This window comes from Miscanthus floridulus, chromosome 14 (assembly GCF_019320115.1).
Source record: "Miscanthus floridulus cultivar M001 chromosome 14, ASM1932011v1, whole genome shotgun sequence".
NCBI classification, from domain to species: domain Eukaryota; kingdom Viridiplantae; phylum Streptophyta; class Magnoliopsida; order Poales; family Poaceae; genus Miscanthus; species Miscanthus floridulus.
The window spans coordinates 6,862,519-6,882,477 of NC_089593.1; the positions used below are offsets into that span (position 1 = coordinate 6,862,519).

General features: G+C 48.5%; 1 protein-coding gene across 1 annotated transcript; it reads right to left on the reverse strand.

The window, feature by feature from the left end:
- Window positions 1–17,019: 17,019 nt before the first annotated feature.
- Window positions 17,020–19,950, reverse strand: LOC136504795 (autophagy-related protein 8D-like). The gene is made up of 5 exons (XM_066499798.1): window positions 19,781–19,950; window positions 19,638–19,693; window positions 17,929–17,981; window positions 17,640–17,758; window positions 17,020–17,403 (listed from the first exon to the last, which is right to left on the reverse strand). Exons 1-5 carry the CDS (start codon window positions 19,809–19,811, stop codon window positions 17,315–17,317), a joined length of 348 nt encoding a protein of 115 aa, XP_066355895.1. The 5' UTR covers window positions 19,812–19,950; the 3' UTR covers window positions 17,020–17,314.
- Between the last annotated feature and the right edge of the window lie 9 nt (window positions 19,951–19,959).

The window sequence follows — 19,959 nt, forward strand, 5'->3', positions numbered from 1 at the left end:
CCACGGACGCCTCGCAACAACTGTCATCGATTTGATCTCTAGCGAACAGGGCGCAGATATATTGCACCACGTGAGATGAGGATCCCAGAAAGTACGTATTTTATATTACTAAAATCATTAGCAACCGATCCTATAATTTCAATTATTTTTAAAGGAAAAAGCAACCATCTATCTCTGTACCACGCGCAGAATCTCTGTACCTCGCTTATTACAGTATTTTTCTCTTACAACGAATCAGCGAGTAGTACTTTTCAATCCGACTTTTTAGCGAAATGAACAGGGCCGAGACACAAAACACCAACTAATTACATGAGAACTTATATATTTATTTGTTGCCAGCTTTCCTCAACGACTGCCTACCTTCTCTCTATTGGTCTACAGTACATACGCTGCATATACATAGACGAGCAACGCCACACCTCGGAGAGGCTTCACTCGGAGCGCGGTACGATCTGCGGGGAGCGCGACCAGGCCGTGCGGGAGCGTGACGAGGCGCAACAGAGGATCAGCTCCCTCCAGGCCGAGCTTGATACCGCGAAGGCTCAGAAGCTTGTGGCCGAGGGCGCCGCTGTCGGACTTGCCATGGATCTCGCCGAAGCGAGGAGTGTTCTTCAGGCGGAGAGCGACGAGCTCGAACACTTGAAGGTTGGCCTGAGCGTTGTCTGTGATGACCTGCGGGTGGTGCAGGCGGAAGGGACCAGCTCGCTTGTGGCCCGTGCAGTAGATATCACAGCGCGGGTGCGCTAGCTGGCGAAGGAAGCTTTTCGCATGGGGTTATCCAAGCCTTCGCCATCGCCCGCTCACATTATGATGATAACATCAACCTGAGGGCAATGAGCCTGGTTTCGCGCCTAGCTATGAGCTCTCCGAGCTGGATGAAATAGAAGCGGCGGTGACTGCTCTCGCGGAAAGCCTGGCGAGCAAAATTGAAGATATGGTTCTCCCTCGGAGGGGTAGTTAGTTAGTTGAAACAAATATTTGTCTATAATATGTGGACAAGCGTCGGTACTTTTGTGTCCTAAAACAGATTCGTGACTTTGTTTCGCAATTTCATTTCGTTTGTTTGATCTTACCTTTTTCCCTTTTTGCGATGAAAAAAGATTTATGTGATCCGACCCTTTCGCTCGTTAAGACTGTAGGGCCCGAGGTGTTCAGGGGAAATTTTGATTGTGCTGGTGAGCGAAATTACCATAGCCGTCTGAGCGTAGGCTTTTGCGGTCTTACCTATCTGTTCCCCCGAACCTTGCCGCTAGTCTTGGCGCGAGGAAAATGTCTGATGTAATGACTGTTTCAAAAAAAGAAAGGAGGTACTCGTACCTTTGTCAGCACCCGAGTGAGATCCGACCCCTTGCGGTCGCTGGGACCGGATGTTACTGGAGACCGGAGCGAGGGTCGCGAACTTAGTCTTGCATTCGCACGTACCCCTTACTTAGGATTTTAGCGATCGTTGCGTGACCGTGCATTTGGTCTTATCGATGGCCCGTCCTTCCCCGAGCCCCCGCGCATGGTGGGGATTCGGTCAAGGGCCGGCTCGTTTTGTGATTGTTGCCCCGTCCGTGGTTTCCGTAACTGGAGGGGTTAAGGCGACGTCACTTGCCTCGATGGCTCGAGTGACGCGCTTTATGAGCTCACTAATAGGGATGTTCGGACGGAATCTGACCCCGTTTGCTTTGCGACAGGGTCGGCAAAGCCCTCAGGTGGTGTTCTGTTGCTCCTTGACCCGCCTTCCAATAGATTCCCCCTCAATGGGGATTCTATGGGCTCGGCTAGAGGCTGGATTGAACTAGAAGGTTGAGATGACCCTTCCCGCCTTAATGCGGGTTGGGCAAAGGCCGCTGAGGCTCATCTATATTTTTCTCCCCTAGCTCTTGTTGGACGCGAGACGGCCTTAGACCCTTCGTGGGTCAGCCTTTGAACCTTGGTCTCTTGATCATGGATCAAGCGGCTCGAGCCCCCGAGCCCGTTAGGGTCTGTTAGGGGTCGATCGTGTTTCGCGCGTTACCCCATCCTCGGTTTCCGCAACCGGAGGGGCTAAGTTGACGACACTTGCCTCGACGGCTCGAGTGTCGTGCTCAATGAGCTCGCTAACAGGTATGTTCGTGTGAAATCTGGGTCCATCATTCGCTGACGGGGTCGACAAAGCCCTCATGTGGTATTTCACTACTTCTTAACCCGCCTCCCGGCAGATGCCCAAGCCGTTCGATAGGCTTAGGTGGCTCGTTGGCCTCTCCTCGATGGAGATTCTGTGGGTTTGGCTCATGGTTAGAATCGAACGAGAAAGGTCGAGATGTCCCTGTTCGCTTCTGAGCGGGGTCGGGCACGGCCGCTGGGGCTCATCTTGGTTTTTCTCCCCTAGCTCCGTTTGACGCGAGGCGGCCTTGAGCCCTTCGTGGGCCAGCCTTCGAACCTCGGTCAGTCGCCGCTCATATTGAATGAGGCGGCTGCCGCTTTATGATGCGACATGAAGCGTTGAGATGCAACATTTGGATGTATGGATTCAATGTACAATTTAATTGAAACGAAAGTGGGGGTCGGTAATGTTACCCTAGTGGCATGAGCGACAGGAAGCTCTTACCAAATATATCAGTACGGGGTTCGGGTCCAACATTTGCGACGAGGTCGGTGTAACCTGCTAAGAATTACCATTTTTCGTTTCTATCTCTCGGCAGCGATCCAAGCCGTTCGATTGATTTAGGCGACCTGACAGCTTCTCCTCGAAGGAGATTATGTAGGAGGACCCCTCCTTACCCTTCTTGAGAAGGCGGGAGCTAAAGCTTGCGATGCGGGGAACTATGAATTCAATTATGCTGGTGAACAAAAAACACCGTAGCCGTTGGGGCATAGGGTCTGGCGATTCGCCTAGTTGTATTCAAAGTTTTATACCCACACACCGTGCTTCTGGTTTTTAGACATAAGGAGGGGTCGGGCGAAGAGGATGTCTAAATAGGTAGACACTCTCGGCAGCCCCCAAGTGGTGTCCGTGCCCCTGCCATTGCCAGGGTGGGAAACTCAGTAATGAAATTAACGTGCAAAGTAAGAAAATGGAGGTGCTTACCTTTCTACGACCGTTCGTTCATCATTTCACCTGGGCCGTCTGATCAACCCAGGAGGCCCGTTGCCCCCCCCTAGATGGGGGTTTCGTCGTCGGGTCATTCCATGGTCCTGCTTGGGGAAGCAGAGAGTCGCCTGCATGCGGGTGTGCCCTGGTTCTCACGCCCGATGCACATTAGTGGCGGGCCACTCCTAGGCAACGTCCTGTTTGACCAGGCGACGTCTCATTGACCAGAGCGTGTCTCGTCGGTTCCGATGCGTCCCCTTGGGTTCCTGTCGGCATTGATTTCCCATCTGCATTGAATAAGGGAAGGAAGAGAGTTTTTTTGTCCCAACCTTTCGCCTTTCCTCAGTTGCTGCGCCTCTTCCTTAAATAGGGAGGGGGAGGGGAGTTCTCATCCCATTCTCTCGCCTATTCTTGGGCTGCTACCTTCTTCTCCTTATTTTCCACCGAATGCATTCCTACGTCGCGGCGGGTCCTAAGTGAGAGAGGGTAATGCTAGGGAGAGAAAAACTCACAGATCCGCTCGTGAATCCGAAGCGCGATGTCGAGCTGGAGGTCATCCAACGTAGATGAGGTGGTGCAGGCTGCCTTTGCTGAGAAGGGGCCACTGCCATCGAAGGAGGAGGGGCACTGGAGGGTGCCGAGCGTCGTCGGCCTTGCCATCATTCGTTGCGGCCTTTCCTTGGTGGGAGACGCCCCCTGTCCAGGTGCCGTTGTTAGGGTTGCGGCTGATGGCAATGGCGTAGTCCCTAGATGCCCCGACGGAGGTGCCATTGTTAGGGTTGCGGCTGATGATGATGGCATAGTCCCTAGATGCCCCGGTGGAGGTGCCGTTGTCAGGGTTGCGGCTGACGATGATGGTGTATTCCCTGGACACCCCGGGGAGGGCACCACAGTCACCGACGTGGTGCTCGACATTGCAGATGACGGTGCCCTCGAGGATCCCACGGAGGGGTAGGGCATCGCCGATGGAGAGCATGGCGCGGCGACCGTAGCAGTACTCGTAGTAGGGCTGGTCAAAAACTGTAATCGAATAAGTTTGTGGGGGAGCCCCTGAGTGAACAGTCTTTTGTATTTATGAATACATTAGTCCTTTTCGTGTTGGGATCACTTTGTAAGCGGTGGATTTGTGCAAGAATGAACAAATTTTCATCTTTTGTTACGGCAAACAGTTTTTCAGATTCCTCTTTTTTCTGTAGAAGAGGTTTCGGTGCCTTCCGACCCTTCCCATGGTTTAGGTCGCAAAAACTAGGAGTGCAGGTAAATCAATTCTGATCACGCTGGTGAGCAAGGAGGTCGTAGCTGCTGGGGCGTGGGTTTCCTGCAGTCCTACTAGTTGTACTCAAAATTTGTTCCCAAAATCTTAGTCATTAGGACTTGTTATGAGAAGAATGGAAAACTTAGAGAATGTATGCAGAGGTAACACACATGAAGTGTTTGTAAGATAAACATACTTATATCGCTTATATCAGCCCCCGAGTGAGGTCCGACCCCTCACAGTTTGCAAGGGTCGGATGTCACTAAAGATCGGGATTTTTGAAGACAAAAACTAATAAGGGAAAGCATGCATTTATTAAGGGAAAATGACATAGCTGCTCAATGTTCCAAGCATTGGTGAAGACCTAGCCGTCGATGGTTTTCAACTTGTAGGCGCCTGGTCGGAGTACTTCTGCGACGACGTACGGCCCCTCCCAAGGTGGGGAGAGCTTATGGCGGTCCTTGTTGCTCTACACGAGGCGGAGAACTAGGTCCTCGATGTTGAAGGCTCGGTCCCGCACCCATCGGCTGTGGTACCGACATAGCACCTACTGGTATTTGGCCAAACGGAGGAGGGCGATGTCGCAGGCTTCGTCCAGTTGGTCCATGGCATCTTCGTGGGATGCATCGGCTCCCTTTTCGTCATATGCTCTGATTCTTGGCGCTCCGTAGTCGAGGTCCATTGGAAGGATGGCCTCAGAACCGTAGACCATGAAGAAAGGTGTGTAGCCGGTGGCCCAGCTAGGAGTTGTCCTCAGGCTCCAGAGCACCGCAGGGAGCTCGGTGACCTAGCGTGCGCCGAACTTGTTCAACCGGTTGAAGATCCTAGGTTTGAGGCCCTATAGGAGCATGCCATTTGCGTGCTCGACCTACCCATTCAATCAGGGGTGCGCGACGGTAGCCTAATCGACTCGGCTATGTGGTTCATCGCAGAATCGAATGAATTTCTTGTTGGTGAACTGCGTGCCGTTATCTGTGATGATGGAGTTCGGTACTCAGAAGCGATGGATGATGTCGAGGAAGAACAACACAGCTTGCTCAGACTTGATCGCGGAGATCGGCCGAGCTTCAATCTATTTTGTGAACTTGTCTATGGTGATAAGCAAGTGGGTGTAGCCCTCGGGCGCCTTTTTGAGAGGCCCAACCAGATCGAGCCCCCAGACCGCAAAGGGCCACATGATGGGGATCATCTAGAGTGCCTAGGCCGGGAGGTGAGTTTGCCGAGCGTAGTACTGGCACCCTTCACAGGTGCGTACAATTTGCTCGGCGTCAGCTACTACAGTGGGCTAGTAGAAGCCCTATCGGAATGCGTTCCCAACCAAGGTTCTAGGCACGATGTGGTGCCCATAGACCCCACCGTGGATATCGCTTAGCAGATGCTTCCCCTGTTCGACAAGAATACAGAGCCACAGGATCCCGGTGTGGCTCCTTTTGTAGAGTTTACCCTCTACAAGAACGAATGATTTGGCACGACGTGCGAGCCGTTGAGCCTCCGTCTTGTCTATTGGCAGCGTGTCGCAGAGGAGGTAGTCGAGGTAGAGTGTTCTCCAGTCGCCCAGAGGGTCGAGCTCTGTTGCTGGATCCTCTTCAAGCTCTATGACTTCGAGGCGGGGCGGAGCGATCGGTGGGTTAGCTCCCGGGGTTGGATCAGATGGGCCATCATCGATCCATTCTGACCCTTTATAGCGCACCGAGGGTTTGTGTTGGTCACTGGCAAAGACGCCCATCGGCACTGGCTCTCAACTGGACGCCACCTTCGCAAGTGCGTTGGCCGCCTCGTTGAGGCGCCTTGGGATGTGATTGAGTTCGAGGCCGTTGAACTTGTCCTCCAGCCATCGGACTTCTTGGCAGTACGCAGCCATCTTGGCATTGTGGTAGCTTGACTCCTTCATGACTTGGTTAATGACTAGCTAAGAGTCACCCCGAATGTCGAGGCGTCGGATGCCCAACTCGACAGCGATGCATAGGCCGTTGATGAGTGCTTCATATTCGGCCACATTATTTGATGAGGGGAAATGGAGCCGAACCATGTATCTCATGCGGACCTCGAGGGGTGACACAAAGACCAGCCCCGTGCCGGTGCCCTTTCTCATCAGCGGTGTGTCGAAGTACATCGTCCAGTACTCTTGATCAACGACCGCCGGTGGTGTTTTGACCTCAGTCCATTCGACGATGAACTCAGCTAATACCTGGGATTTGATCACCATTCAGGAGGCATATGTGATGCCTTGATCCATCAGCTCGAGTGCCCACTTTGCAGTTCTTCCTATGGCATCCTGGCTCTAGACGACCTCGTCGAGGGGGAACGACGTCACAACCGTTACGGGATGTGACTCGAAGTAGTGGCGCAGCTTCCTCTTAGTGATGAGGATGGTGTAAAGGAGCTTCTGGATTTGGGAGTAGCGGGTTTTGGAGTCGGATAGTACTTCGCTGATGAAGTACACAGGGCGCTGGACTTTGAGGGCGTGTCCTTCTTCCTCCTATTCTACTACCAGGGCGGCACTGACCACTTACGTGGTGGCCGCTATGTATAGCAGGAGGGATTCTCCATCGCTCAGAGGAACTAGGATCGGGGGCTTTGTCAGGAGTAGTTTGACCATGTCAAGCGCCTCCTAGGCCTCGGATGTCCACTCGAAGCGGTCGGCTTTCTTCAGGAGCCGATAAAGGGGGAGTTCTCGTTCGCCAAGGCGTGAGATGAATCGGTTGAGGGCGACGAGGCACCTTGTGATTTGCTAAACCCCCTTTATGTTCTGAATCGGGCCCATCTTTGTGATGGCTAAGATTTTCTCTGGGTTGGCTTCGATGTCACGCTCGGAGACGATGAAGCCGAGCAGCATATCCCTTGGGACCCCAAAAACACATTTCTCCAGATTGAGTTTGATGCCATTCACCCAGAGTTTCACAAAGGTTTGCTCAAGATCAGCAATGAGGTGGTAAGCCCATTTGGACCTAACTACGATGTTGTCAATATAGGCCTCAACGGTCCGCCCAATGAGGTCCCCAAAGCATCTAAGCATACATCACTGGTACATTGCCCCAGCGTTCTTCAGACCGAATGGCATCAAAGTGTAGCAGAACGATTCGAAGGGGGTGATGAAAGATATCGCGAGTTGGTTGGACTCTTTCATCGCGATTTGATGGTAGTCGGAGTATGCATCAAGAAAGCAGAGGGTTTCGCACCCTGAGGTAGAGTCGACTATTTGGTCTATATGTGGCAAAGGAAACAGATCCTTTGGGCATGCTTTGTTGAGGCCTGTATAGTCAACACACATCCTCCATTTCCTGCTCTTCTTTCGTACAAGGATGGGATTGGCTAACCACTCTAGGTGGTGTACTTCCCTGGTGAATCCGGCGACCAATAGTTTTGCTATCTCCTCACCGATGACCCTGTGCTTTTCCTCGTCGAAGTGACATAGGCGTTGCTTCATCGGCTTAGAGCCTGGATGGATTTTCAAGGTATGGTCGACGACCTCCCTCGGAATGCCTGGCATATCCGAGGGTTTCCACGCAAAAGTCAATGAGCGCGCTTTCCTATTCGTCGGAGAGCGTGGTACCAATGCATACCGTTTTACCCTCGGAGTTGCTAGGATCTATGAGGACCTCCTTGGAGCCCTCAACCGATTCGAATGACCCGGTCGACTTCTTTGCGTCGGGCGCTCCTTCGGTGATCTCCTCCTTGAGGGCGGCGAGCTCCCTAGAGGCGACGATTGCCGTGGCGTGGCCACAGCACTCGACCTCGCATTAGTAGGCACGCTGGAAGGAGGTGCCGACGGTGATGACCCCATAGGGGCCCGGTATCTTCAGCTTGAGGTACATGTAGTTAGGGATGGCCATGATCTTCGTGTAGCATGGACGTCCTAGGATGGCGTGGAAGGATCTGAGGAACCCAACCACCTTGAAGGTGAGGGTCTTAGTCCTATAATTGAACTGATCCCCAAAGGTAACGAGCAGATCGATCTGTCCGAGTGGCGTGGCCTACTTTCCAGGCATGATGCCATGGAAAGGTGCTCAGATTGGGCGGAGGTGCGTTCGGTCGATGCCCATCTCATCGAGCGTCTTTACGTACATGATGTTGTGGCTGCTGCCTCCGTCCATCAGAACTTTGGTGAGGTGCTTTGGGCTGATGATTGGGTTGACCACAAGCGGATACCTTCCTGGGTGCGAGACGGCGTCTGGATGGTCGGTTCGATCGAAGGTTATGGCGGACTCCGACCACCGGAGAAAGGGAGGTGTGGCCGGTTGGGCCATGTAGACTTGGCTGCGTGCGACCTTCTGACGACATTTGGAGTCGTAGGCCGTTGATCCCCTGAAGATCATGAGGCAACCATTTGGCATTGGAAAGCCATCATCCTTCTCCTCGGCGTCGTCCATAGCGGGGGCAGGTTCCTTCCCCTGCTCCCCTTTGTTGGAGCCTCTAGACAAAAACTTCCGCATGAGGCTGTAGTCCTTGAGCGGATGCTTTACGGGGAAGGCGTGGTTCAGGCATGGCCCCTCGAGCATCTTCTCAAAGTGGTTCAGAGCGCCCTCTGTGGGTTTTCGACCACCCTTGCGGTCAGCAGCAGCCACGAGTGGGTCCTCGCGCCGTTGCTTCTTATTTTTTCTTTTGGCAGAATAATTGGAGGTGCCTTCGTCGGCACCCTCGTCCCGCCTTGCCTTACCCTCAAGGCGATCGAAGATCACTCCGACCGCCTCTTCTCCTGAGGCATGGCTGGTGGCGATGTCCAGGAGCTCCTTGGTGGTTCGTGGGCCCTTGCGTCCTAGCTTATGAACCAAGGACTCGTAGGTCATCTCGGACAGGAAGGCTTTTATCACATCGGCGTCGGTGACGTTGGGGAGCTCGTTGCACTATCGAGAGAAGCAGCGGATGTACCCGCGGAGGGTCTCACTGGCCTTCTAGCGGTAGTTCTTGAGGTCCCATGGGTTCCCAGGGCATTTGTACGCGCCCTGGAAGTTTCCCACAAAGATCTCCTTCAGATCTGCCCAACTCTGGATTGCGTTGGACAGCAGGTGTTCCAACCATGCCTGAGCCAAATCGGCCAAGAATAGTGGAAGGTTTCGGATAATGAAGTCGTCATTATCCCCACCACCGGCTTGACAGGCAAGCCGATAGTCTTCAAGCCAAAGCTCGGGGTTTGTCTCCCCGGAGTACTTAGGGATATTAGTAGGTGGTAGATACCTTGGTGAGAACACAATGTTGCGGCGGCGATGTTCTAGCTCGCCCGAGCAAAGTGGGGAAGGGTTTCATCGTCGACGCATGCATGCCCACCATCTCTACAGCGCCTGATCTCCTCATCGACCTCCACGTACTCTCAAACAAGCTGTTGTCCGGCTTCGTCTATTTCCCGCTTTTGGGCTCTCAGCTGCTCCACCCCTACGTGAGGTGGGGCCGCTGTCCCCCTCTCGGTTGTGCCGCCAAGGTTGCCTACCGGGGTAGTCTCCTCCGCGGAGATGCTTTCGACGTGTCCCTCGGAGGTTTCTACCATGAAACATTCCCAGGAGGGATGATGGCTCCCCCTGCCGGAGTCAGAGCCAGAGTCCGACCCTGGCCCCTCCGCGAGGAGGCCGTGGAGGGATTCCGTAACGCTTTTGATCATCCCTACGAACTTGTTGTTCGAGGGGTATAGGATCGTGCGCTGTGCCACTAGGTGGCTAACGGTCGTCGTGGTGTTACAGAGACCGAACGGAAATGTCGTCGGGGCGCTCCGTGCGGAGTGTTCTAGAGAGAGGGTGAGGCGGCGCGAGTCCTCACTAGACGGCTGTGGTCCAAAAGAGACGCCGGGCTGGCGCTCAAGCGTCATGTAGTTGAAGTTGACGGAGGGGAGAGACTGGACGGCGGCGTGCGCTAGCGCCAACTCTCCTCCTAGTGTGATGATGAAGTCCAGGTCACCAAAACACACGTGTGCGCCCAGGACCCAGCTGATTGCGTGGTTAGCCATCTGAGGCCTGATTTGCAATGCGCAAAGGCCCCTACCTGGCGCGCCAACTATCGGTGTTTCGAACAAACATTGGCTAGTAAATTTATGATTGTTGCGCGTTAGGCCCGGATGGTGCACTAAAAGACACAAGATTTATACTGGTTCGGGCTGAATGTCCCTACGTCTAGTCTGTAGCTGCTTATGTTATTAGTACCGAAAAAGGTTCGTAGTAGGGGGTACAAACGGTCGAGAGAGGGAGAGGTCCTAGGTCTCTAATGGAATGATCGAAAGGATGCCATAGGCTCGGTCGCTGCTTGGCTGTATGCGTGATGTGTTGTGTATGTTGAATTGATCCGTCAAAAGTTAGTCCCTCTAGTGGGGAGCCCTGCCCTCCCTTTTGTAGACCAAGGGGGGCAGGGGTTACAGATGGGAGAAAAAGGGAAAATGCCGAAGGTATAAAAGGTCCTCTGAGGAAGCCGGGTCTTCCTTTTTCCCTGTGCCTGTCCTGCTTAACACGACAGACCATGTCAGAGGTGGCGTGTTCGCTGATCCTCGTAGGCCATGCCCTGGCCTCTTTTAGCAAGTGGGTGCGTCCCATCCTACGCCGGTGGACGGTGTGGCGTGCTGGAGAGCTGAGCTATGACCCCTCGGGGAGTAACAGGGGAAGTGACCATACATCCATCACTATAGATGATGTGATTTCTGTCTTGGACCATAGTGGCTGTCGTATGCCTGTGTTAGTATCTGCGCCCGAGGACTGAAGGCGACGCCTACTACACTGTGGGTCAAAAGTCAGCACCTACAACACTATTCGGTCACTGTTACGTCGGAAAGGATCTAAAGCGCCCGTCCCATCATATCCTAACGGTACCTTCCTGCAGGCGTGCAGGGCATGGTCCTCGGTACTATGTTTGACTTGAATGTTTAGTCGTACCCTGTGCTTGTCATCATGAAGGAGCAGGGTGCAATCGTCGAGCGAGGCAGAGCCCGCCCTCAGACGTCGAGCAAGACAGAGCCATCCCTTAGCCATCGGGTGAGGCAGAGCCAGCCCTTAGCCGTCGGGCGAGGCGGAGGCCAGCCCTCAGGGGTCGGGCGAGGCAGAGCCCGCCCTCGGACGTTGGGCGAGACGGAGCTAGCCCTTAGTCATTGGGCGAGGCGGAGGCCAGCCCTTGGGGGTTGGGTGGGGTGAAGCCTGCCCTCGGACGTCGGGTGAGGCGGAGCTAGCCCTTAGCCGTCGAGCGAGGTAGAACCAGTCTTCCATCGTTCGGGCAAGAAGCGTAGTAGTGCTCTTTGTCTGACTAGAAGCGTCAACATTCGATGGTCATTAGTCCCACCTCATTGGGTACCCTGGTATTAGGTCCCCGACAAGCTGCCCACCAATGGTTGGAGCAAATGGCACCAAATACCTAGGTCAGAGCCTTTTTCAGCACTATGTTGCTCAATAACAACTATGAGGTCTTTAACAAGTACATCTTAGAGGCTAGGGAGCTACCCATCCTAAGTATGTTGGAGAGGATCAAAAACCAAATAATGACTAGACACTACAACAAACAAAAGGAAGCAGAAAACTTTGTTGGAACTGTTTGCCCAAAGATAAGGAAAAATTGCCAAGAATGATAAATTTGCTAATATTTGTTATGCCATGCCTGCTGGCCCAGGAATATTCCAAGTATAGTCCAACGAAAACACATACATTGTTGATATTATCAACAAGCAATGTAAGTGTAGGAGGTGGGATCTCACAGGTATTCCATGTTCCCATGCCATTTCCTGCTTGAGACATGAGAGGATACCTCCAGAGACAGTGATCCCTGCCTATTACTCTGTTGAAGCTTTTGTAATTGCATATGCCAACAACATTTGGCCATGTAAGGACATGGTTGACTGGGAGAAGACTGTTGGACCTCCAGTTTCTCCACCAGTTTATGAGAAAAGAATTGGAAGGCCACCAAAGGCAAGGAAGAAACAAGCATATGAGGTTCAAGGCAGAAATGGACCTAAGCTAACAAAGCATGGGTCCAAAATGCACTGCAGTTGGTGCAAATCACCATATCACAATGTGAGGACATGTGAATAGAAGAAGACATGCATCAGTCCAAGTGGCATTAAAGAAATACCTTCAATAGTTACTGATGACCATGGTACTATGTTATGTTTTGTTACATTAGACAGTCATCCCTTTAGTTGTTAACATTACTGTTCTTGTAGGATGACATAGAGGCCGAGGCACCACCACCTTTTGATTACCCAATGCAAAAAGAGATGACAGAGGAAACAATGCTTTCACAGATGCTTTCTCAGGTTTATGTGATTTTAATTTTAATCTGCTGTTTGCATGACCAGTTTTACTCTACTAATCTCAATCTACATTTTTCTTGCCGCCTGTAGCCCACTCAATGCAGCAGCCTAAATTAGCAGTTGGGATCCTTGCCAGACTCTACCTTCATTCAGTCCAACTAGCCAACTACAAGACCAGTAGTTTTCACTGTTGCAACTAAAGCAGGCGGGGCAAGAGTGAGCAAGAAGAAAGTAACTACTGCCGACAAGAGCAAAGAAGCTAGATAAGGTGGAGGGAAGAAGGGCAAGAAGACTAGAGGAGTTCAAGGGAAGAAGACCATAGCTGAAAATGCTGCATTAAACTATGGACATCCCAACCTGACTTTTGTGACTAGAATAGGAAAGCGATGTAGTTGCCTTTTGTTGATAGCAACATGGAATAGGGTAGCAGTATAGTTGCTTTTGTGGATAACAACATCTTTTGTAATGCATAAACACTAGTATGCATGACAAAAGTCTAGACATCTTGTATAGATGGATGTATGCATGTGATGTTATGCCATTGTCTTAGGCTACAAACTTTAGGACTAGATGTACAACTTTGGTTGCTAAGGATCACAATGCAGTTTGCATAAGTGAAATGTGTTCTTCTGAAATTGCAGTCACAAATACCACAAATTGCAGTTAGATAACATACATGATCAATACCATAAAGCATTACCAGTTCTTACATGGAAATATTACAAGTTCACACATAAACAAAAGCATTCCTACTCCCCAAACCTACTTCACATTCACCATTCACTTCTTCATCTGAACAAACACCAGTAGCAGTTGCACAACTATAATTATCAAGCACATACATAGAATGCATTTCAAGAGCCCTGCAATATCATATCCTATATTGATCAAAGTTCTAAGCTCTACTTCAACAGCTGTGGCATGCTCTACTTCAATAGCTGTGGCATCTCCATTTCCCAGGTCGACATTCTTCTCCAACAGACAGTAACTTCATTAGATTGCATCCCAGCTGCCTTTTCTTTTGCTACTTCTGTCTCCAAGTGGTTGATGTATCCTGCCTCCCGAAGAAAAAATAGGAAACCAGTTCCATCCTTCTTTAGATTCATCAAACAGACAAAACACACATACTGAAAACTTAGACTCTAATACTCGGATTTGGAATGAACTCAAACTGGCAAACCTAACTTACATTGTGATCTAGGCAGGTGTAGAAGATCTGATCTAAGGACCATGGCTGCTTCGAACGGTACTTTACTACCTTATGACGATGGCACCTCGGGCACGTAATCAGTCGTGGCTCATCACCGTGCCTCTTGGTCGCCGCCACCGAGCTCGATTCGGCGGCCATCTCCCCCACCGCCCGCGCCTAGAGGGCCCTCAAGGGGCGACCGTTGGGTCGTACTCGCTCTCTGCAAGCGCCGCCTCCGTGAACGCAGTCATCGGCGTCGCCACGCTCCGCCCCTTTTCCCCCTTTCGTCGAGGTCCGAGAGAAAGGAAAGGAGTTAGTGGGAGAAGATGAGATCGTGCGGGGGCTTTTTGGCTAAAAAGCCAGCAGCTGCCGAGGGTCACGTGTGCCTCACGTGCCTCCCCTGCGTACGTGGGCAGCCATGTCGACTGCTTGACACCGCCTGGGCTGTTTAGGATCTACATGGACCGAATTAAGTAGATTAGGGAGCCAAGAGTGCGATTTCATAGTTTGGGGATCCAGACGAAATCAGCCCAACACTTTAAGGACCGGCCGTGCAATTTACTCTTTCAGTAAAAACATTTGGGCAGCTTCAGTGAAAAAAATGTGGGTGCTCATAGTTGTGGGTGGTCTACGAACCGCAGAAGAATTAAGTTAGATCAACATAGTTCTACCAAAATCTAAAGCAAGCATACCAGATAAAAAGTCTCTGAAATGTTTGCCTTTCATTTTAATAGAGGGGGTTGAGAGAAAGGCGCGCACATGGGGTTTTAAGGCATTTGTGCACGCTAGATATAGCAGCCTAACTGGTTTTAAGGCCGGTTATAATTTGCTCATCAGGAAGTGGTAAAATGTCAATTATTGTTTCAAGTACTAGCTATTTTCTTCTGTATGTGATCAGACTAACACTAACATGTCTTTATTTTTCATGTAAAACTATGTATGAAACCATGGTATGACTATATTGTCTGACCTTACCCTGTTTCGTTTCAATACACTTATCGTTGTACAAGCAATATGTTGAAACACAATTCCTTGCACATGACAATTATCATTTTTCTTTATAGAATATTGACATATTGTTTGATCATTAATTTTCTGAGCAATAATCATGGCTATTCTTACTGAGGTTTTGTAGCATCGCACAAATAGACCTTTTGCCTTTCGATATTTTACTCTACTAGCAATTGCCCGTGCGTTGCTTCGGGAGTCTTTAAATTTTCGACGCAAAAAAATAGTGGGTAAAAATCAACAGACAAATAAATTTCAACTCAACTTGAAATCATATGACTGAGACATATTGGAATAAATAAGCATCAATTTTAGTAAGAGTGGCTTCCGTAGAGTGACAAAAACGAGTGTACGATAGACAAGTTCTCATAACTGTATCTTTCATAGTTTTTTTTCCCTCATGACGAGGCTAAGATATTATCATACCGATGGAGAAATCATACACTCCTATGAATTCCCAGCATTTTCAAATTCATCAATTCAGTTCTTATCATGAGTTGTATGCAAAATAAGTTGTATGCTAATAAAAGCATCCACACACATAGCATTTTTCAAATTCATCAATTCAACAAAAAATATAGTATAGAAGCCTCAGATTGCAGTATAGAAGCTCTTATCATCAGTTCAGTGTGGATAAATTTTAGTGTAAATGGACTAAAATTTTTCTTATCAAGCTTCTTCCTTTTTATCTGTTCCTTCTGTTGCAATACAATTAGAAATGCTATTTGGGTCCCGTTTGGCTTGCTGAAACTTGGCTGAAAACACTGTTCTGGCTGAATTGTTGTGAGAGAAAAATACTATTCCGGCTGAAAAAACAAGCCGAACAAGCCGGTTTCTGGGTAAGCCGGTTTCCGAAGAGAAAAATACTGCTATGAATATGAGCGTTGTTTATATTTCATTTTTTTTGGGGTGGGGTGGTGGGGGGGGGGGGGGGGGGGGGTAGTGCTGCAATCTGAACATATCTGTTGTCTCTGAACCAATATTTCTTTTTTTGCTACTGCTGCAATCTGAATCAATTTGTTATATAGAATCATAACTGTTGTCTCTAAACCAATCTGTAGACATCAATGTAACTTGGGAGGACCAATTCTTTAGTTAGTTTTATGCCTCTCACCCTCTCAGTACCTATCCAAGACAGTAATGAAGCTTTTTTTTTGAAAAAAAAACTTCTATTTTGATATGCATTCTCTGCAGTTCGGTGCACTTTGTGCAATAGCAACCCTAGAGCATCTATGTGTTCGGCCAGGTTAATTTGAAGGTTTTTTAAAATTCTGTGTCAGCATCCTGACTTGGAGTCCGACTTGAAGTTGCTAACTGATGCGAGCAGTTTAGTATGGATGTAGTAGTCTGCCCAGTCACATAAATGAATACATGATGGGCACCCCAGTAGTCTACACAGACATGATCATGCTTTGCTCCTGGAACAAAAACTAGAAATGCCACTTTGAATTGCTCCGATGTCATACCATGCCGGGTGTCTCAGTGTCAAGTAGCTCTTGTACAGCCTTAATACTGCGTTGCTCTTTCCCGGCCTGTCAGAGGCCAGCAGCGTAGCTTCATTTTCTCCAGCAATTTGCCCTGCGCTGTTAAAGCAGCTGACCCTTCCACAATATGATTAGCCCTGTTGGTGATGCAACTGAGTTGCATCCATTTCGAGCTCCCTAGCTCCTCCGAGTATATATATGTATGTCGACGAAATCGCAAGCGCCCCTCGATCACCGTGGTCCATGTCATCCAATCATTTTGTAGTCTTTTACTTAAAATCCACAAGGGGGGATCCGATCATTTTGCGGCTCCGATCCATGCACTGCACGGCAACCACGTTTTGAAGATCGTCTCGTCGGAGTTGCATCATCGCTGCCCCCGTGAAGAAGCCGGCATCCGAGGTGTCAATGATTTTTTTTTAAAGGCCGGCCAGCAAGAGATTTGCCGAATTAATACATTATTAGAAGAAGAATTATTAAAGGAATACAAGCAAAACAGGGTGTTTGGTTTGATTGAGCAGGCTGCAACTGCAACATATCCAACATGGGTCGCCTCGCCGATTCCATTTTCATTGTCTGTGTTGGCAATGGCAATGGCCAACGGTGGCATTACATTACATTAAGTTAAGTTACATTACATTACATTACATTACATTACATTACATTATATTATATTATATTACATTATATTATATTATATTATATTATATTATATTATATTATATTATATTGTATTATATTATATTATATTATATTGGTGTACACGCTACACAGTGCAGGACACACACAGCTTAGATGTTACACATCACTGTCTAGAGCTAAGCCGAGAAGTTCAGCCTAAGCCGAGAAGGATAAGTTTAATTATACTTCTAGTTGTCTAGAGCTACACATCATTGTTCACGTGTCCTGCCTCTCACAGGTCACACCAGAATGATAACGGTAGACGTACTTCTTTTAGTACGTACATAAATACAGAGTAGCACAATATGAATATGTACAGAGTTAACAACATGCACAATGTTTATACACAGACTAAAGACAACACATTTACACATGCAGCATGGGCTACCTGGCTGCAAAGCAAAGAAAATTTCTAGAGCTCGTCAGCTCAGCCAAATGTCTTCTCGCTGCTGTAGCACATGTAAAGGAAGCCGTCCTTGTCCTTGTACGAGTCATAAACGCTTCCCATCAGGCTAGCTGTGGGAAAAAATTGCATCATCACTTATCAATTCAGCTCAACCCATTTCTACTTATGCGAAATGTCTAGTTTCGACCTTCTGCATCTTAAAGTTCTAGCTCCTAATACCTTTTACAACAACGATCCTACCTAATACAAGCCTACAACCAATGGACAAAATGTCTAAAGCTTCAGCAGGGATCAGAGAGTTATCAAAGGACAGACAGCATATTATATTGATGAACAACAATCTCACCTGTTTGGGGCAAAGTGTTGTTTACAAACACAAAGAGAGCTGTTCCTGGAGATAGGTGCAGCCTGGAGCGTAGTATGAAAACAAACTGCCCAACCGGCATGTCACAGGGAACCAGGTACCTGCACCAAAAATAAATTTGTATTGCTACATTTCAATCTTCAATCAAAGAGAATGGTCAATGAGGATACTGTTACACTTCAGTTACGAGCAGCGTGGAATCAATGCCAATGAAACACACAATCCATATCAAGTAATAATGTATAATGGGCAAAAGGGAGTAACAACTTACTTTCTCTTCTCCATTTGTGGTAAATTACTCCTTGAAAACCTTTCAACAACGACCTGCAAATAGAAGCTACTAATTCAGGACTCCCATGTTCATCAAGCAAGAGATGCCAAACAGAGATTAAGGGCAAAAGGGGAATGCAGAGAAAAATGTAGGTGATAATTTAGGTTGATATATATGATCAATTTCAGTTCGGTTGTTCTGAGTACCCAAAACTTATCAATGATTTTAGATTAGAAATTACAACGTTACAAGACACTCATGAATGAATGTAAGAACCCTTGAGCATCAGAAAATTGATTTGCAGGAGTATGGTGGACATAACTGAAACCCTGAATAGACCAGCACAATTATAAACAAAATAAGATGAAACCCTGAAGGAACCCCCAGGCCCCAGCATGAGAAAGACATGGATTTCTTTTAGAATTCCAAAATCCGAAAGGCTAGGAATTGCGTGAGCAACAAAGGAATTCTCTGTATCCTAAAATCAGCTGTGCTGTTTGGTTCTGTAAATCAATATCCACATACACATGATGATGGTTGATTAACGTGTAGAGGAGGATGAATGGATGTGGAAAAGGAGAGGACAGAGCAGTATCAACTAAGACTACGAGTAGTAATCTATCTAAGTAACCTATATAGATGGAACCCACTAAGGGTATACTTCTATTTCTTTGTAACCATGTTGATCCACGTCATCACCTAGGATCACTTCTCCAGCCCAATGCAGCGATGCCGCCCTCATCTTCTTCTGCTTCCCAGCACTGCTGTCTATTCTGATTCATTCAAATCGTCTCCTCACTTTTCATTTTGCCAATTCATCCACTAAATTTACAAGGTAAAGTGCTAAGCAATCATGACATCCATTATTTTTCCTCATTATATGCACTTCTAATCCAATAGCTAACTGATGCATGCATGTTATGGTTTACCGCCTGACGTTCACTCTCTCTGCCATTATTGTCAACGTCTTTATTCTTTTGTAGTGGATTATTGATGAGTTTCTTAGTAATTAATTAATCTACATTCTATTACAGTAAGACTCAATCGTAAGATCGGTGGACGCACACGCTGCCATGCTGTGGCATCAGAGGTCTAGCATTCTCTCTCTCTCCCTCTCTAGCGTGTTCTCTCTCAGTTGCTAAGATCATGTATCAAACTCAATAGGGAGCTACTTGAGTACCAATGTCTATCTATTGTAAAATCAGTTAGGTCTTTCTTTGCAGGGTCCATGCAGCCTTTTTTAGTGATGATTACTATTGGTTCTTTTTATCCTATTACACTGTCCTGTTTCTCTTTCCCCGGTGAAGTAAAAAAAATGTAACGAGAGTTGGACTAAGTAGGCTACTATACTATGCTGAATATAAGAAGCACATGTTAGTTATATAGCCAGTGTGTACGAACTCTGCTCATTGATGTACGATGGTTGGCATAATTATGTGGTATAATACCATTATTTTTAATTGTATTATAATTTATTATATGCCATGCAATTTATTTCATCCAAAAACATTTCCCATTTTAATTTGTTCAAACATGCGAGGTATCATCTAGTGTAGTATAGTAGTAATAATAGCAATAATTGATTAGCGACGCGAACAAAAAGGAGAGAAGCTGAGTCAGGCGCAGGCCCTGCCCGCCTAGGGTTTGGAAGGCAGAGGCAAGCAAGCTGAGAGAGGAGAAAGGAAAGGGAATAGAGAGACTCGACATACGGGGATCCTGGCGGGGTAGTTGGCGATCATGGCAGCGGATTCCTGGAGCCTCTCATCTGCACCCCGACCCCAAGCATGCATGCATCATCGAATTACTCAATTGAGTAAACTGCAGAGTTAGATGTGGACTGAGAGCTACTGACCGAAGTTGAATTCTTGCTTGAAGGGCTTCATGGCGGATCAGATGGAATCGAATCGTCGATCGCTTTTGCTTCCGTCCGTCAATGAAATCTCCTCTGCTCTCCGTCTCCAATCGGCCGCCGCGATGGGGGGGAACGGGGAAGAAGAGGAAGCCAGGAAGGGGCGCTGAAGCTGTAGCTGG

Bases quoted from the DNA above. Each gene is read 5' to 3' on its own strand.
- LOC136504795 (XM_066499798.1), bottom strand. From the start codon at position 19,811: ATGAAGCCCTTCAAGCAAGAATTCAACTTCG. The intron at 17,982-19,637 runs GTATGTCGAGTC...TTCTATTTGCAG, and splicing joins ACTACCCCGCCAGGATCCCC to GTCGTTGTTGAAAGGTTTTC. The intron at 17,404-17,639 runs GTGAGATTGTTG...TTTTTCCCACAG, and splicing joins CAACACTTTGCCCCAAACAG to CTAGCCTGATGGGAAGCGTT.